The 19,727-nt window shown below is 24.6% G+C and overlaps 8 protein-coding genes across 8 annotated transcripts; 2 read left to right on the top strand and 6 right to left on the bottom strand.

The window, feature by feature from the left end:
* Window positions 1-4,540: 4,540 nt before the first annotated feature.
* EHI_110020 (uncharacterized protein) lies at window positions 4,541-5,169 on the bottom strand (the record flags this gene model as incomplete). The annotated part of the gene is made up of 3 exons (XM_648979.2): window positions 4,541-4,606; window positions 4,658-4,779; window positions 4,839-5,169. The coding sequence occupies 3 exons, from the start codon at window positions 5,167-5,169 to the stop codon at window positions 4,541-4,543; spliced, it is 519 nt and encodes a 172-aa protein (XP_654071.2).
* A 137-nt stretch (window positions 5,170-5,306) lies between these two features.
* EHI_110010 (protein kinase, putative) lies at window positions 5,307-7,100 on the bottom strand (the record flags this gene model as incomplete). The annotated part of the gene is made up of 3 exons (XM_647102.1): window positions 5,307-6,522; window positions 6,571-6,797; window positions 6,936-7,100. 3 exons carry the CDS (start codon window positions 7,098-7,100, stop codon window positions 5,307-5,309), a joined length of 1,608 nt encoding a protein of 535 aa, XP_652194.1.
* Window positions 7,101-7,356: 256 nt separating this feature from the next.
* EHI_110000 (uncharacterized protein) lies at window positions 7,357-8,007 on the bottom strand (the record flags this gene model as incomplete). The annotated part of the gene is made up of 1 exon (XM_647103.2): window positions 7,357-8,007. The coding sequence occupies one exon, from the start codon at window positions 8,005-8,007 to the stop codon at window positions 7,378-7,380; it is 630 nt and encodes a 209-aa protein (XP_652195.1). The 3' UTR covers window positions 7,357-7,377.
* Window positions 8,008-8,453: 446 nt separating this feature from the next.
* On the top strand, window positions 8,454-9,184 carry EHI_109990 (uncharacterized protein; the record flags this gene model as incomplete). Its single annotated transcript, XM_647104.2, has 1 exon — window positions 8,454-9,184. The coding sequence occupies one exon, from the start codon at window positions 8,454-8,456 to the stop codon at window positions 9,162-9,164; it is 711 nt and encodes a 236-aa protein (XP_652196.1). The 3' UTR covers window positions 9,165-9,184.
* Window positions 9,185-9,503: 319 nt separating this feature from the next.
* Window positions 9,504-11,546, bottom strand: EHI_109980 (uncharacterized protein; the record flags this gene model as incomplete). The annotated part of the gene is made up of 1 exon (XM_647105.1): window positions 9,504-11,546. One exon carries the CDS (start codon window positions 11,544-11,546, stop codon window positions 9,504-9,506), a length of 2,043 nt encoding a protein of 680 aa, XP_652197.1.
* A 580-nt stretch (window positions 11,547-12,126) lies between these two features.
* EHI_109970 (protein kinase domain containing protein) lies at window positions 12,127-14,013 on the bottom strand (the record flags this gene model as incomplete). Its single annotated transcript, XM_647106.2, has 2 exons — window positions 12,127-13,660; window positions 13,739-14,013. 2 exons carry the CDS (start codon window positions 14,011-14,013, stop codon window positions 12,127-12,129), a joined length of 1,809 nt encoding a protein of 602 aa, XP_652198.2.
* Window positions 14,014-14,280: 267 nt separating this feature from the next.
* Window positions 14,281-16,047, top strand: EHI_109960 (Rho guanine nucleotide exchange factor, putative; the record flags this gene model as incomplete). The annotated part of the gene is made up of 2 exons (XM_647107.2): window positions 14,281-15,874; window positions 15,944-16,047. The coding sequence occupies 2 exons, from the start codon at window positions 14,281-14,283 to the stop codon at window positions 16,045-16,047; spliced, it is 1,698 nt and encodes a 565-aa protein (XP_652199.2).
* Window positions 16,048-16,117: 70 nt separating this feature from the next.
* Window positions 16,118-19,582, bottom strand: EHI_109950 (protein tyrosine kinase domain-containing protein; the record flags this gene model as incomplete). Its single annotated transcript, XM_647108.1, has 1 exon — window positions 16,118-19,582. The coding sequence occupies one exon, from the start codon at window positions 19,580-19,582 to the stop codon at window positions 16,118-16,120; it is 3,465 nt and encodes a 1,154-aa protein (XP_652200.1).
* Between the last annotated feature and the right edge of the window lie 145 nt (window positions 19,583-19,727).

The following is a 19,727-nucleotide window of genomic DNA, read 5'->3' as shown; positions in this document are numbered from 1 at the left end:
TACTTTCTTGTTCTTTTATTTTAATTATTAACAATTTGTCAGCATTCATTATCATTCTTGTTATTTGATTAGATGGAGATTTATTGTTTCAATAATTTCCTAATGACATCAATTAATTCTTGAGTCGCAACCAATAACTTCAAATATTCATTATTCAACAATAAAATTACAAAATAAAGTATTAATAACACAAACAGGCAATCAAAAGTGATTTATGTCTTTCAATTATTTGAAACTTGATGACAATAATTTAACATTCAGTTTTATTATAAATACCAATTGGTGATATTTTGATACAAGATCAATAGTTTTTTAATAAGAGAAAAACAATGAATTGAGATAGGCACGAAAATTATCAAAGAAATAATGCATCTAATTATTTTACAAAAAATGAAAAAAGATGCAAAAAAATTTGCATCAATAGAATATTCAACATATTATATTTTGCTCCTAAAGAAAAATAAAAAATAAAAAGTATGATAAATATACAATCTGTAAATACTTATGTTTATATTTTATAATCATTTGTATTCATTCTGTATGAAATATTAATAAAATAAATGATTTGATGAATCATTATTTGTATTATTTGGATTCTTTTTATTATTTTATTTTTATATTCTTTTATTTTTATATTTATTTCTCTGGTTATATTATTTATATCATCTTTTTATCTGGATATTATTATATTTTTCTTATTTTATGGTTTTTATGGTTATATTATTTAGATTTTCTTATTGGTATTCTTTTCTATTTAGATGTATTTGTTTATTCATCTTATTCATCTTTTATATTCTTATCATTTATATCTACTTTCATTTTATATTTATACTGTTTTTATTTATATTAATATTAATTTTATCTTTTATACTTTCAATTTATTATTATATCATTGATTATCATTTCTCGTTTTATTTATCATTTATTCTTATTATTCATTTAATTTTCTATATCATATATTCATATTATTTGTATTTTATATTTTATTACATATTACATGTTATAATAACATAACACTTATGATTGATTATATAATAAATATCATAATGAAATTATACATATAAATAATAAACATAAAAAGAATAAAATATTTTTCATTAATAAAATATTGTTAATCATTTTACATCATTAAATTAGACACTTTTTATTGAATATTTCCAATTTTTTACAATAAAAATACACTATTTATTTCTTCTTTCTTTTCTTCTTTTATTATCTCTTTTCTTTTATTACTTTTTATATTCTTTATTTTTATCTTCTTCTTTCTTTTTACTCTTTTATATATTTATATTCTTTTTTATATTATTTGTTTCTTTTATATCCTTCTTTCTCTTCTTTTTCCATTATTTGCTTTTTATTCTTATTTATTTTCTTATTTATTAAAAACGCCCTCATTGGGTGTGAATATTTCAAATGAAATAAAATAAATCATTGAATTATGTCAATTTTTAATTTTACCATTTCATTCATTGACAGATGAACAAAATGTTCATATTCTTCATTGATTTGTTTTTTATTCTTTTTTAGTTCATTTTCAATTAATCAAGATTGAACCATTTCATTTCAACTACTATGAGTCGTTTTCTGTTGAAACGATTTGGAAGTTCTTTTCCATAAAGTGCATTTGATATTCCTTTATATTCATATGAACGTTGTTTACAAAATGATTTTGTTTTATAATTTTCTTTATAAACAAGAATGTCATTATCTCCAAAATGCAAATAAACGATTATCTGCTCGATGAAATAAACAAAATGCATATTGTGGTTGTTTAATATCAAATTTCATCATTCATTTTATTCTTTCATTTGATTCTAATGAAAATACAAATGATTTTGAATCATTTATTCGTTCATTAATTGATTCAATTTTAGAATTAACATATCCTCCAAATTTATTTCCTTTTGAATCTTCAATAATAATTATTATATATTCTTTATTCATTATTCTTTCTTCAAATGCTGATGTATTTTTATTCAAATTATCAATATCTGAATCAAATAGTATATTTCTTACTTTTCTATTTGTCCATTCTTCTATTTGTAACATTTCTTCTATTGTGTTAATTTCTTCCATTCATTCTTTGCAACATCTCTCCTTGCTCTTGTTTCTTCTTCTTTTTGTTTATTAGTAAATAATAGTGATAATTCTTATTAACACCGTAAATTGATTGTTGACTTTGTGGAAGTGCTTCTACTACTTCTTTAATTAATTGATTGTTTTTGTTTATTAACTCTTCCATTTCAATTTAAAATGATGTTTATAAATTCAAAATTTGAATGTTGAAATAGTTAAACAATTTACTAATCTATTAAAATGAATCGTTGAATATAAAATAATATCAAATTGAATAATAAAGATAAACTTTTAAAATTTAAAATTAATGATAAAAATGAAACTGATATTGATACTTGTAAGATTATAATTTCTGCACTTCATTTGATAAGTGAATCAATGCTAAACACAACATTAAATTATTAAAAATAAAATATCACAAACATGGTTTAAGAACCAACATTTAAATAAAGAAAGACACTACAAATGAACCAAAGACAGATAGAAAATGGAAAGAAAGTAAATAAATTAAAAGATATGTTTTAATAAAACCATATTAACTAAAAATAAAAATATAAAAGAAAGAACAAAACATCAAATAAAATGATAAAACAAATGTATGAATCAAATACATTATATTAATATCAGAATTAAAACAGTGATAAAAGTGATTAGTATCAATAAAAATAACTAAAAACAAAAAAATTCAAATAACTAAGTAAAACATAATTATACAATGCTTGACTATTAAAACACTATAGAGTCTATAATTTAATGACTCTAGAAGAATAACAAATTAAAAAGAAACAATAACCATTGTAAAATAAACAAAAATAGTGTTAATATAAAAAGAATGATAAAATACTCATTAACAAGAATTGATGATGTTAACATTGAATTACTTTTTACAAATAATATAATATCCAAACTATTAAATAAAAACAATAATAAAATGAGCAACAACAAGTAAATAATTTGAAGAAATTTTAAGAATTAATTAAATTGCAAAAAAACATAATGACATCAACAATAAAGTCTTTTGATTATTATATAAACACCACGTTGATTTAAATATTCTATTAATACTTGAAAAGTTCTAATGTAAAACTAGAACGAAACAATTACACAACAATTAAATGAAAAATATGGTTAATGAAACAAAAAAAAAACAGTTATTATCAAATAAACAAAACCACGAATAAAATGCTACTCTAATTCACGAAGAAAAATTATCATTAAAATAAACTCTGAATGACAGATGTTTGTAATTAAACTATAAATGAAAAAGAATATATGTTCATTTAATCATTTTATAATCACCAACATTGCCATTATTATTTCAAATTTAAATTGATTTTTAGTGGTTGAATTATACATACCATGTTTATTTTCAATAATACAAATATTATATTATAAACTCCATTAGTTACACCTTTTAAATTTTATTATCATCATTCAATTTATGCTTATATTCAATTCGTGAATTTTTTGGTTCAATACAATTTCACTACCTTTTGATATACATATTATTCAACATATTTCATTTTCCTTCATTCAAAGGCAAATCTATATGTTAAAACAAAAATATAATTATTTAATAAAGTGTATAAATAAAAGTTCTAAACATTGTTTTAAGTTTCATTAATCAGTGAAATATAAACCAACATTATACGCAAATCAGAAAATACCAATAATTTTGAAGTTTGACAATAGAAATATCTTCTTTTCAAATATCAACACAAAACTTGTTATACCAATACAGAATTGAAACTAATTCTACTCTTTCAATGGTATTACTTTTCATTTTATCCATTTTCTCAGTAATAACTTCTCTAACTCTAACATTTATCATATTAATCTTTTCAATACCAAAAATTAATCTCCCTATTCTAACATTACTTCTTCTATTAAATGAAATATTTCTCTTCTTTTATTTCCTTTCTAATTGATGCTGTACTATTTTCTATCATCAATAGTATTTCTTTTGACTGATTCTTCACTAACTTTCTTGTTAATATTTCTTCCCCATCAAACTAGTCAACTTTCCTTTCAATAATTGTTTTATTTTCGTTTCTGTCTTCTGTGATTAAGAAATTATGAGAAAACACCCATTCAATACTATCGTTCATATTGTTGAATATGAATTACTACAGTTGTTCTTCAACATTTCAGATGTTTTTTCTCTTTTGATGGATGTAGAACTGACATTAATATTCTCTTACATTTTATTTTTTGAAACTATTCACTAGATTCTTCAGTATGATGAGTTTTATATCATTTTCTTTAAATGGAAACATTGTTGTATTTCTTCTTATTAAAAACATGGTTGTATTTTCAATAAACATAGTTTATGTCATTTCATGCTATTGTTTTTAGAGCTTTTCTCTATTTAAAGAAGAAAAGTAAAATTAAAAAGATGTTGAAATTCAAAATATGAATGTTTTGAATAAAAGTATAGTTGGTGAAAAATGAAAATCAGTCTCAATTATTGTTGAAATATAATGTGAAGATATGGTCCATCTTCATCCTCTCCATAATTTACATTTCCTTTCTATATTTATTTAGTTTTTAACATTCTTATTGTTATATAAAATAAACAAACAAAATCTGCACCATCAATACATGCTTGTGCCATTCCAGCAACATAAGCAACACAATAAATGTTCTTTTCATTCCCATAACTCATAAATTCAGTGATAATTAAATTTTTGTCAGTAATCAAAACTAATTTGAATAATTCATTTGTTTCTCCTTCAATTTTATAATAAAATTTCTTAACAAACATTCATTTGTTTTTCCTTTTACTCGTCCTACATCAACACCATATCCAAACATAACTCTCCACATGTCTTTTGCAATAAATCCAACAACATTGTCCATATTTATATCTCGTTCATTTTCTCTTTCCCTAATATTAATAACTTCTAACATCCTCATTCCAATATTAAATCCTAAATCAAATAACTTTTCATGAAATTCTGTTGTTGTTTGTTTATTATCTTTTCGAAATTCTCTTCTAACATATTCTGCAAATAAAAATGAAAATCCTGATAAACTGACTTGTGTAGTTCCTTTAGGAATACCTTTTTCTGTAATTTGCTTTTGTTTTGACATTATTCAACAATTATTCTTTATTATTTTATAGTTTTATTTTATTTATTCTTTATAAAAAATAACTATTTTATATTAAAATGAAGAATTGATGATTTAAAATACTTCTTTTGAACCTTAGTGTATTAGTCTTTAACCTCTTAATAATCTACGTCTGTCACTAACTTTGTTATTAAGTTATAGACATCACTAAATGAAACAATATCCCCTTGTGTATAGACAAATCTAATTGTTGTAACAATTCCAAATCCAGCTGATATTTCATTAATTTCTCCTTCTTCAATACTAACTTCAAACATCACATTAACATCTTCTTCTTCTAAATACTTATAATCACATTCATAAACTTCTCCTTCTTTTTTCCAATTAATAGCTAGTTCATTAAATGCTTTTTCAACTTTATTTCTTGCAGTTTGAACACTACAATCTAATTCTATTATTTCGGTGGTTGAAACATTATTTGCTGCTACAAATCCCCATTCAGCTTCTCTTGGTACACTAAACATTATTGGCGATTGTCCCATACTTATACTATTATTTGCTTCTTGATTAATCATCATTGGTGATGGACTTGGTTTTGGTGTTTTAACATGTGGAATTTCAACTTTAATTCTATTAGCTAAGTCATTAAATGCTGGTGAAAATGCAACATCACTAGGAGATGACCCTGGAATAGCAAAAATCGTATTTTTAAGACTTTGTGGTCCTGGACTATTTCTTGAAAATGCAAATGGATCTCCTTGTGCATTTTTACGATGTTGTTCTAATAATCGATAAAATGCTCGAATAGTATTTGGTCGTGGATCAAATAAGTTTTCTCTTATTTCTGTAATATGTACATTATTTAATAAATAACACAGAATTGCCATAATATTACTATCAATATTTTTAATAGGCTCTCCTGCCTCTTCAATTACTGATGGTACATTCTCTATAATAGGATTATTACTTTGAAAGAATTTATGTTCTTTAATTTCTTTTATTGTAATTCTTTCTTTCGGATTAACTCTAAGCATTCGATTTATCAAATCCTTAACTTCTTCGGGAACTTCAATATCTTCGGGATATGCAAATTTCCCTACTTTTACTTTCTCTATTAATTCTTCTAATGTATCTCCATCAAATGGCATTAATCCAAATGCCATTACATAAAGAATTACTCCACATGACCAAATGTCTGAAATTAATCCATCATATGCTTCTTTCTTACATACTTCTGGTGCTGTATAATGTGGACTTCCACAATATTCTCGAAGTTTATTATTTCCACAATATGATGACATTCCAAAATCACATACTTTAATCGTTTGAAGATCTTTTGTTAAAAGTAAATTCTCTGGCTTTAAATCATGATGACTATTTTTATTATTATTATTCCATTTTTTTTTCTTTTAATTAACAAACCATATATGTCTTGAATGAAAATGTTCTACTGCAAATATTAATTGTTGGAAATAAACTAATACCTCTTCTATTTCTAATTTCCCTTTTGAACTTATATAATCAAATAATTCTCCTCCTTCAAGTAATTCCATTACTAAGAAAAGATATCGTGTTGTTTCATATACAGTATATAATTGCATAACATTTCTATGATTGATTATTTTTAAAAATGCTATTTCTCGCTCTACCTATCTTCATTAATTTTCTATTTCTCTCCTAAAATTCTTATTTCTTCACCTTTTATTATTCATGATTAATTTCTTCTTAATTCATAAATCTTTTGGTGTTGTTTGTTTCAATTAGTCTAATCAAAAAAATTCTCAAACTTTCCTTTTCATTTCTGGCTTTCTCATTAATTTTGTTTTATCTACTATTTTAATAGCTACTTTAACTCCTGTCTTTTCATGAAATGCAAGATATACCTTTCCACACATCCCCTCTCCAAGTTTTTTTCCAATGATAAATTGTCCCACTCGATAACACTGTGACATATTCTATGTTTTGCTTTTCAGTTCAATCTTCTACTTCGTTCTATAGGTTTTCTTTTTTTGTTTTTTCTTTCTTAAAAATATTTTCCCAATCTTTACCTTTCTTTCCCGAATCTCCTCCCTTCTTTTGTTTATTCTTCTTCTTTCCTTATTCTCTCTTCATTCTTTAATCCTTATCTCTTACTTATTAACTCTTTCTTCTCATCTTTTCTCTCCTTTCATTTCTCATTAAAACTTCACCATTCTGAAACTAAAATCCTCAACAAAAAAAATTACTTAATTAGCAATCATTATCACATATTACTTTGTTATAAATTATTTCTTCTTTACTTGGTGATGAAGCAGTACAAACACCACATTTTCTTTGATCAGTAACAAGACCAGTGAATGTTTTACAATCAGGATCAGAATAATAGAATGTACCTTGATACCCACGAATAGTAGATGTTTTTGTATAGAATTTACCGAAAGCAACACAAGAACTAACAACAGCAGGAGTATTACAAGCAAATTGTTTGGTAGCAGGAATTGGTTCAGTACATTCTTTATCACCAAATTGTTCAACAGTAATTTCTTGACATTTGTTAGTAGCATCAGGTGCTGCTTCAAAAATATTATAGGTTTTTAATTGTTCAATGGTATATTGTTGAGCGCTCTCATTTTGCTCTTCATCTAGTTGTTTACAATTTATATCTTTGAAAGTATTAAAGAAGTACTTTCCTTGTTCTGCAGTTGTTTCTCCATTTTTTTGTGAAATTTGTTCATAACTACTTAGAGAGACTCTATAACATTTATCACTTTCGTAAATTGAATAACCAACAATTGTTTTTTTATCTTTTTGATCATACGTGTATTGGTAAAAGTTTTTAGCAGAAACCCAAGTAGTAAATACAAGCAATAAGACAATCATTTTAATGTTTTGAGATTATTTCAAGGAGTTTAAATAGTTCATTTTGAGTGGTAATTTCTCTTTCATAAAGAATTATATTTATATCAATAACTAATCATGACTTTTTAGTCATTGAATGTGTTATATTTTCATTCTTTTGCAATTTTACTTCAATTTATTGTTTCTCACGGCGGCTTAGTTAAAATAGATTCTATTTATTCGTTTATTCTCAAAATTTTTGTAGTGAAATTTATAAAAAGTTGTTATACATTTTATGGAATTATGGCTTTGAGAACCAATAAGAATTAAAGAAGAAAATATTCAAGTAGACTTTTGACAAATTAACTCGATAAATATAAATTAATATTGAGTGGACACTTTTGTATATCTTTTCTATCCAAGATGAAATTCGATTTTACGTGGATGATGTATATAAATTAGAACTGTAAAACATTTTATTCATCCTAATGTTCATTTTATTCGTAGCCTTTATAATTTCTATTACTAAAGCAGAAAATATTTATAGTGTTTCTTATGCTAATGGTAAATTATCAGTTGTTGATGTTTATGAAGATAAAAAATGTTATAAAATAGGTATATCAACATCTGTTAAGTATGCTTATGTTGCTGCAACAGACTCTAGTGCTGCAAAGATTGAACAATATACTTATCTTGTAAAAGATTGTAGTGATGAAACTATCCAACCTGAAGATTTCCCAGTTACTGCAAAAAAAGATATTAAGACTAGTAATGCTAATAGATACTATCTTTACAATGAAGAACCAGATAATATGAAAACTGAATGTAGCCTTATAACTAATAATGAATATGATGATGATAACTGTACCATTAAAGTTTCTGAAGTAGTTTCATATATGTGTAATATCCCCCAAAACTTTGAATGTCATCAATATTCTCAAACTAATTTCTATTACAAAACACAAACTAAAGTTGGTTATTATGGTACATTCTATTTCCTTGATAAAAATTGTACTCAAGAGGCAAACTTTGGAAAAAGTATGATTAAATGTGGAGTATGTTCACCAATTTTAGTTCCATTAGATAAAGACAAACAGGTAGTATATTCAATATATCAATGTGAAGATGAGTGTATTACTGATGGATCTGTTAGTACTTTTATTACTATGATTATTGTTGTTCTTTTCTTCTTTTTTTAATTGAATAATTCTTTAGTTTAGTTTTTTATTTTTAAATGATAAGAAGAAAGATAATTAAAGAGTAATGTTTATTAATGTTATTTCAAGTGTCTCATGTTATAAAGGTATTGTTAAATTTAATTTAATTCATTGACTTATAATATTCTTTTTGTACTATTATCATAATTTTATAAAATTTGAAAGTCTCATTGATAGAATAGTTCAAGAACAAAACTTATAATCAGAATGTATTTGTCAAATTGTTTCAAAAGGGTTTTACATAAGGAAGGTGTTTTTTTTTTTCTTTATAGACTAACTTTGTAATAACATGAAACAGAAATGAAAGAAATCAAGTAGAACTTATTTATGGTTTTTGACATAATTAAGATAGGTTGAAGACATCAAGTATTTACTTGATGATTCATCAATTACACCAGCTTTAATTAAGTCTTTTTGTAGTGAAATTCTATTACCTATTTCTATTAAAGATTGTTGTAATTCTGTCCAAAGCTTATTATTTTTAATTTGGCTCTTAATTTCTTGTAGTTGGAATAAATATTCAAATACAAGTCTTTCTCTTTCATGTAAACTCATTTCATTTTTTTCATTTCCAAGTTCATTGATATTATTTTGTAATTGCTGTACATTGTCAATAGGTATTTGGTATTGTAATTGTTGTACTGGGACTTTATAAAAATTCCAGAATGAATTATATGAACAATTTAATACTTCTTTATTCATATACTCAGACAATTCATTGTTATCACAACAATGAATGATTGATGAACATTCTTGAATCTTGTTATTTTGGATAAAGAGATGAATGATTAATTTACCAATTTCATCTGATAATTGAATAAGTTCGATAAAAATTTTTTTTTGAACATTCCAAGACAAATTAGATACATATTCAAATTCATTTTCAATACATTTAATTAAATTAAAATAAATACCACAAGATGAAAATGAAGGTATTAATTTGAAGTTATTTGTTGTTGACATAATATTATTGTTCATTTCTTGTATTTTTTCAATTGAACTTGAATCTGTTATCACTTTATCTAATGTTATTTCCATGATATCTTGTTGTAATAAACGAGGATCTACAAGTAATGAATAATTAGAAATTAAATGAAGTGCTTCAGAAATTCTTTGAATAAATAATATCAATTCTTGTTTTAATTGTATTAGTTTTTGTTCACTCATTTCTTGTACTACAATACAATGACTTTCGTATAAATTTAATGCATTTAATATAATTTCGAAACTTTCATATATTCTTTTAATATCTTCTGGTGGATAATTAATAAGAACATTCATTGATAAATGAAGGTTTGGAAGAATATGAAATAATAAATTTATTGTTGTTTGAATTACATTAACCTCAGAATTAAAAAGGGTAATAACTTCATTTTGAATAGGTTGTTGTGTGGTTAAATATGATAAGTATTGTTGTGGTAAAAATAGTGATGAACAAGTCCAAGTTAACTCTACAATTTCATTAATTGTAATTACTTTTAAGATAATTTCATTTCCAATGAAATTTTTTTTAATTTGACATTGTACGTCAACAGGTTGATTTAATTTTATTGTAGGGTCTACTTCTTCAATGATTTGACCTTCTTTAATTCCCATGTTTCCAATAGAAATAGCAAATTTATCATCTTCTATAGTATACTGTAATGAACATAACCCAAAACACCATGAACTATTAGGGTAATCAACCATTTGGTAAAAAGTAATACTATCATTTGATCCATTATCAAAATAAACTCTTCGTTCCCCATTGTCCAATGTAACCCCAAACAACATTGGGTATTCTGCATAATTTACACTTAATCCAATTTGTGGTAATGAAATACTCCTTTCAAATAAAACTACCATTTCTTTAATATTAAAGATATCAACACATCGCTCTTTTAACCCAAAAACCTTCTTTCTACTTTTGTCAACAACAACACTTAAATAATGCCCATAACGAACAATATCAAGGCTATGATTATTCCTATTGAAACAAAACAATCCTTTAACATTTCCAACAAGAATAACCATCCCATCTGTGGCAATGCATTCAAATAATCCATCAATAATATATTCAAAAATTCCTTTAAATTCAATTCTTTCATTTAATACAACAACAACCCCATCATCAGTTTTGATACATTGTCTAACACTACTTCCAACTTCATATTGTTCAACTCTTCCATTATCAATAATAGACAATTGTTTTCCTTTTCCATAAAAAACACCATCATTTATAAATCCACATGAATCACATCCACCTGCACCATCTCCAATTCTTCTTTTTTGTACAAATTTAGTACCTACTTGTCTAATCCTTTTCTCTTGAAAATGTTTAACATAGTTCCCAATTTGTTGTTCAAGTAATTTTATGATATTCATATTATTTTTATAGATTTTTGTGTTTTTTATACAAAAAATAAACTATTTGTTATTAGTTTATTTTCTATTTGGATAACCATTTCTTTTTAGAATTATTTTAGATAACCTTTTATAATTTTCTTCATCTAAAATTAAACCATTATAAATAATAAAATTAACTTGTCTAGTTTCTCTTGGTTAGATTAATAACTTTCACTGCTAACACTCCAGAAAAAAAAAGCTCTAATGTAGTTCGTTTGTTGTTTAAAAACTCTCTTCCTACTCATTAATTTTTGTTAATTAAATACTTTTTTACTTTTCTCTGAACCACAAAATACTTCTTAAAACCACAAGAGAGATTATATTACCCTCAGAATCATTCAAAAATGGATTAAACATAAAAGAATTAAAATTAAAAGTGTCTAATTAGAAAGAGAATAAACAAAAGAATTAAATTAAAACAGATAAATAAAAAGAATAAAGATTAATAAATAGTATTAGATATAGACAATAAGAATAAAAAAGAAGAAAAAAAAAAGAAATAATAAGAAAATAGATAAAAGCATGAAACTGGTTAAGTAAGAATATAAACACTTATATTTTAATTATACATACTGTCAAAATTATAAGTTAACATATAGTCATCAGTTGATTTTTGAGCTTGTTCATACAATGACATCATTTGTTCATTATAAACAGGAGTTGCAGTAACAACCGTACTTCCATCAAAAAATGTCATTATAGGTGTTTTTTCTTCTTTTTGTTCAACAGTAACACGTTTTGATTTATTAAATGGTAATGGAACAAATTCACCTTCATTTTTACTAACAATATTTTTATGAAGTAAAATAGCAAACCCAAGTTGTGGATGAAATACTGCTAATGTAGGTAATGAGAATGGGTTGGGGTCTAATATATTTAAAACAATTCCATGTTGTAATGCAGTTACATAAGTTCGATAATAATTTTCTGCATTATAAATTTCTATATTATCATGTTTATTAGGAAATACTATTTCTTTTGCCTCTTCTCCAGTTAATTTAACACACCGAATACGTTCTATTTCTTTTATTTCTTTCATTTCTTTTATAGGATTGTTTCTATCAATACTCTTAATAAATGGATGGTTTAATGCTTCTGTTGGAGTCATTCGTTCATTTGGATCATATACAAAGATTTTTTTCAAAAAATCAATCAACACATCTGCTTCTTCTTCATTCATTTCAATATCATTCATACAACTTTTAATAACTCCTTCTAAGGTACTTTCATTGAAATAATTTTTGTTTGCTGTAATGTGTGTATTCATAGACTTTTCATATTCGTATCGTGTCTTCAATACAAAATATTCATCTTCACATGTCTCTACAGCACTTACTTCACCATTTTCATGTTGAACAATTTTTGGTGATGGTCTTCTTCTCCAAAAAAATTCATCAGTTCGACTTCCTTTTTTTAATAATGTTGTACTTGGCATTCCAATTAATTGGATGATTTTACTTAATTGATTATGTTCACTACTTCCAGCAAACAAAGGAATCCCAAGAAATAATTCAGCAACAACACAACCAAATGACCACATATCTATTGCTGGTGAATATGGTAATCCAATAATAATTTCTGGAGAACGATAATGGCGAGATTGAATATAAGTATATAATGGACTATCTTGGAAACATGCTGAACCAAAATCTATTAAACGAACTTTTGACGATGAAGCTAATAACATGATATTTTCTGGTTTAATGTCACAATGAATTATTCCATTTTCTCTTAACAATTGAAGAGAACAAACTAATTGTTTACAAACTGATTGATTGAAATTATATGGAAGTCCTTTATAATCATTCATTTTTAATGCATCATATAGATTAATTGATAATAATTCACAAACAATACATAAATGACTTTTAAACATAAAATGATCCATCATTCTTATTGTATGAAATTCTCCAATTGGGTCGTAATAACCATTCAATAATGTTAATATTGCTAATTCTAACATTCCTTGTCTTAAATAAACTAGTTGGTTTTTCAAAACTTTTACTGCAACTAATTGATTAGTTTGCAAATCTAAACACCTAAATACTTCACCAAAAGAACCTTGACCTAATAACCCAATAACTCGATATTGACTATTTTTTTTTAATCCATTTAATTCTCTAGAATATTAATTTTAATAAGTTGGTGAATGTATTTTATGAAAAACAAACGAGGTAGAAAAATCAGCACCTAAAATATCATCTACTCTAACGATTAAGTTATAACATTCATTATCATCTTGGTTATTTGGTAATGGAGTGCTTGGAATTGTTAAGATACGACGAACGATAAAAGTATTAAAATCAATCTGAGGATTGCATTTTTGATAATTATGAATAAAACCTGTTGTTAATTTTTTTGTCACTGATTCACTGATGTTATTATCTTTCTCATGATTATACATTTCTGGTTGTTTCCATATCTTTGAGGAAGTGACTATTGTCATCACTCTTTTTGATTTCTTTTTTTTTTAAGATTTCTATTTCTTGAATCATCGATTTCGTTCTTTCTTTTTGTTTAAGAAGATAAAAAACTATATTTTTACTATCCAATTTAATTATTTTGTTTTGAATGGTTTGCAACTATTTTTTTAAATTTTTTACTTTAAATCATTTTTTTTTTATTTTAAAAATTTTTATTTTCAAGTAAAGAAATTTTAAGATTTCAGTTGATAGGTTTGGTGATGGAAACGAACAATTTAGCGAAGTTTTTAATGGGAATATTTGAAGGAGAAGAATATGAACAAGTTGTTTTAGAATTGACTAAAGAAGAGATTGCCGTTTCTACTGTGAATGATTTAATAGCCATAGCAAAACATTTTGATGAATTTGATTTAAAATTGAGTGAAGAGCAAAAAAAGAAAATACAAGGAGCGATTAATGAACGAACGATGAAAGAAAAAAAAGGAGAAAAAAAAGAAGAAAATAAGAAACGACTAGAAAGGATTCAATACAAATATTTAATGGATTATAGAAATTGGACAGCATTAATGTTTGCACAATTCTTAATGTATAATAAAGTTAATAAAAAACAAGCATTCTTTTTAGCCACTGATATTTCACCAACAGAATTTATTGAAAAAAAAGAAGAAGAATGGACTCCAATAAAAGAAAAAATGAAGAAAGAATTAGCTTCAACTATTATTACACGAGCAGCTAGAAAATTAGGAAGAGAAAGAATTAATACACAAATGAATAAACGAGCTAATACAATTAAAGAAATTATTTCAACAGAAGAAAGTTATATAGAACAATTAAATACTGTAATTAAATTTGTACTTAATCCAATTAAGAAAGAATCAATTTTAAGTTCAGAACAAATTAAATTAATTTTTAGTGATATTACAACAATATATTCAGTTAATGAACAATTCTTAAAGTTAATTAAGAGTTTTGAATGTCAAGATTATGCAAATGTCTTAATTGGTCAAATCTTTAATCAAATGGGACCTTTATTTAAAATGTATGCAGACTATTGTATGAATTATCATGAATCTGATATTCTTATTCGTCAAATGGAAGCAGAACATCATCCTTTTATTTCTTGGTATTCAAAACAAGTTTTTGAGAATGCTTCTCCTCAATATAAAAAGTTTAAAATTTCAGCATTTTTGATTACTCCAGTCCAACGACTTCCTCGTTATAAACTTCTTTTAGCAGATCTTCTTAAATATACTCCTGCATGTCATCCTGATCATGAAAATGTTAAACAAGCATTAAAACTTATTACTGAAGTTACTATCACTGTAAATAATAATACAAAGAAAAGAGAGATGTTTGAGAAAATGAAAGAATATCAAATGAGTATTACTAACCTTCCTGAAGATTTTAAAATTAATAATGGTTCTAGAGAATTACTTGCTGAAGGAAAAGTATTAGAAATTAAAAAGAAAAATGCTAAACCAATGGCATTAATTTTATTTAATGATTTATTAATGGTTTGTGAATATATTGAAAAAGGAGTGTTTACTAAAACTCAAAAGAAGAAATTAAGTTTTAACAATACACTAAAATTACTTGATATGTCTTTTGCTGAAGTAAAAGAAAATGAAATTGAAGCAAAAGGAATTCAAGTAGAAATGTGTCTTGTTCTTATGATTTCTAAACAGAAATTTATATTTTCATTTATTAGTACTGAAGAAAAAGAAAAATGGTATGAATATTTAAGTAATGCTATTGAAAAAGAAAAAATTAAACAACAACAATTCGAAGCAAGAGCTAAAACAGCTGCAATGGAAAAAGCTGAAATGGCTAGAAATTTGATTCAAAATAAATTTAATACTTTCAATGCAGGTTCTATGAAAACACGTTTGTTAAATAGTTTATTTCTTAATATTTTTATTATTTATTTATTATTTATACTAATTCTATTTATAGGAAGATGGAAAGATAGAGGAGCTTCTGTAGCATCTATGTCTTTTGCTGAAAAGTATAGAATGGCAGAAGAAATTAAAAACAATCTTGAAGCACCATCTGAATAATTTTACACTTTTATTTTTGTTTTATTTATTCATAATAATGAAGAATTAAATACATAAAATAAATTAATTTTTAATAATCTGGAGGATGAGCAGAATCATTTTGTGTTATTATTCCATTTATTATTTGAGGAGTAGGAGTTTTTGGTTGAATTTTTCTTAATAAAAATTCCAATAAAATATTAATATCTTTAAATGTAGGTCTATGTTCAGGAATTTGATCCCATGCCTTTTCTATTATATCTTTAAAAAAACAATTATCATCAATACTAAGTCTATTTCCTGTTCCAACAAATCTTAAAATTGATTCACAATTTGGAAATTCTGTTGAATCATATGGATCTTGTCCTAACCAAATTTCTAACATACAAATGGCAAATGAATATACATCTGATTTTAATGTCACAAAATTTTTTTTAGTAATTTCTGGTGCCATATACATTGGAGTACCAATGTTTTGTAATTCTATTTTGCCTGATGATTCAATAAATGAACGAGAAGTACCAAAATCTGTAACTTTTGATGTAACTTGATCATATGGATTAATAGAATAAACTAAAACATTATCAGTTTTTAAGTCACGATGAAGAATATCATTTTCATGTAAATATTCCATACCACGTGCTATATCTTGACAAAATCTAACTTTTAAAAAATCACTTGTATAATTCATTTTAATATATTTTCTTAATGATCCTGATGGACAAAATTCTGTTACAAGACATAATGTATCAACAGTTATTACACTTCCAATGAAATTAATAATATATGGACTTCTAATTCTTTCAAGCATTTCTGCTTCTTGAATGAAATTAGGCATTAATTCTTCTACTCCAATTAAATCAGTTTTCATTAATTTAATTGCAACATCAACTCCTCTCCATTCAGCACGATAAACAATACCAAATGTACCACAACCAATAGGTTGATGTTGTAAATGAATTTCTTCAATATCTAATTTTGTAGAAAGAGCAGATTCAACTTGAAGATTTAAATAACTATAAAATTTTTCAATTTTCTTATTATTTTTAATTGAACTTAATTGTTTTTCATGAGTAGAATAATTTGTATTAAATGTTGTTAAATGATTTACTAAATCATCTTCTGATGAACTTAAAGAATTTGTATAAGAATTATTAAGTTGATTTACAATTAAATTTTTTTCAAGTAATAAATGGTTATGTTTTTTAATGTCTTTAATAATATCATTCATTGGTTTAAATTTAATTGTAATTGGAATTTTTTCATTTAATATTGTAGTACATTTCATTCTTATAGAAATTGATAATGTAATACTTTCAAATGGTTTAATAGTTTCAATAACTGGTTGACATGCAATTTCATATTTTTGATAATCTCCTGAATGAAAAGAAAAATGAAGAGGGTCTTTCCAATTATTTTTAATTTGAATATCAAATGACTCTATTTCTTCTATTTCTAATTTTTTACCATCAAAATCTATTAGAGTTGTAGAAAATGCGAAATATGGATTATTTTGTTGTATATCAATATATTGAGAATTTTTTTCATCAAATGGAATTATTATATTTTCAAATAAAATTTGATTTTTATTTTCTTCTTCTTCTTGTTGTATTTTTTTTGTTATACCAATATGTAAGTATAAAACAACAATAAAGAGAATACAATATAAAATAATATATGTTATAAATCCTATTATTAAATATAATACCTTTCTTATTATTAATGGAATTCTTGAACAATCCGCTCTTTTATTTGTATACCAATTCTCTTGACATTCACATTCAATACATCCATCTCCTCCATCACATTCTTCTCCTTTATCCCATTTTTTATTTCCACATGTTTCTAAAATACAATCAATTCTTCCTTTAGCATATTTTTTTGTTCCATTTACACAAACACAATGATCACATCCATATCCTCCATCACATTCTTCATAAGCATCTATTTTCCCATTACCACATGTTGGAACAGCACATTTTATTATACCATTTATATTAACAGGTTCAGAACCATATACACAATTACAAGCTGAAGTACATTGACTGTCTACATATCCTTCAACTGAAAAATCACAATCTTCACCATAATCTAATTTTCCATTTCCACATAATGTACAAGCTCCATTAATTGATACATAATTATCTAAACATTCACATCCTCCAGAATAATCTGAACATATACCATATTCACAATTTCCTGGACATGTCATTTTTATTGTTAAATTTATTGTTGAAAATGATGTGTCATAAGAACCAACAAATAACAAATAAGTTTCATTATGATTTAATGTAACAATAGCTCTTGCAGATCCAGAATTATTATGACAACCATTACTTACTGTTTTCATACATTTAAATTCATTTGAATTACAATCAATAAAACTAATATCAGAAGTATCATCAATATTATATTTTGTTGAATTAATAGAAATAATATCAAAAATAATATTTCGTTGTTTTGAATTACAAGTAAAAATTTCAATTGTTTGATCAATGCCATCTATTCTAAACCAAAATCCTTGAATTTTATCTTGTCTACAAATTGATTGTGATAACAAAGAATATTTCATATCAAGTGGTATAGTTATATTTGATTTGGATAATCCATTCCAATTTATATTTTGATATACTGATGAACAAATATGAACTAATTGACTAAAATATATTGAAATATCAGGTAATATAGATGAAGCATATTTTGAATGAAGAAAAAGATATTGTGGAATATTTTCATTTAATAATAAACTTAATCTTGGAGAATGAATGTTATCATTTATTCCTTCATTCATTGATATACATCCAGCAAAATGAATGAGAGAATTTACATTTTCACATGTATATTGTGAAGAAAAAGCAAATTTATTACCAGTTTCAGTTTGAATAAAATTTATCACCTCATTATCTTGTTTATGATATTTTTCATCAATTTCAACAAGAACCCATTCATTAATTGTTGATAAAACTTTAATCCAAATACCATAAGTATATGGTTTATTTTCTTCAACATTATAAGAACAAGAACTATATTCCAATTTTACATTTTTAAGGTGATGGATAACATTTTTCTTACCATTTTCAATATTCTTTTTATTTCCATTTAAAATAAATGAAAACGAAGAAATATTTTGAAGCTCCATTCTTTGAAAAAATTCACTACATGATTCAATATTTTTATCATTATATTTTCCACATTGTTTTTTTCCAAAATACATAAATTCATCTTCACATCCACTACAATCCTCTTTATATCCAAGACTCGTATCACAATGATCACAAATATCTGGTTTATTACATCCATTTAAACATGCTTTTCCATAAACACATGACATAATACATTTCCCTTTTCCATCTGATAAATATCCTTCTTCACAAATACATTTTGAATTACATCCAATTCCTCCATCACATTCTTCACTAAATTGATCCCATAATCCATCTCCACACTTACTTTCTAAATAAAATTCTGACTCATTAACTAGCCTACTTTTTGTAAATAATATAAATAAAATAAATAAATAACAATTTATTTTCATATTAGAATGATATTTTTGCATATTTTGAAGATTGGTCAACACAACTTTTTGTATAACTAATTTCTTTTTTATGACTTTTATTAAAAATGTTTCTAAAAATCTATAGTTAGAATTATGAAATTATTTAAAAATGAGGTTCTTATTAAAACCTCATTATAACAATAAC

The sequence above is a fragment of the Entamoeba histolytica genome, genomic scaffold (genome assembly GCF_000208925.1).
Source record: "Entamoeba histolytica HM-1:IMSS scf_1104750517951 genomic scaffold, whole genome shotgun sequence".
Lineage (NCBI taxonomy): Eukaryota > Evosea > Mastigamoebida > Endamoebidae > Entamoeba > Entamoeba histolytica.
Note: the sequence above shows the minus strand (reverse complement) of the source record. Positions and strands in the feature narration are given on the sequence as shown.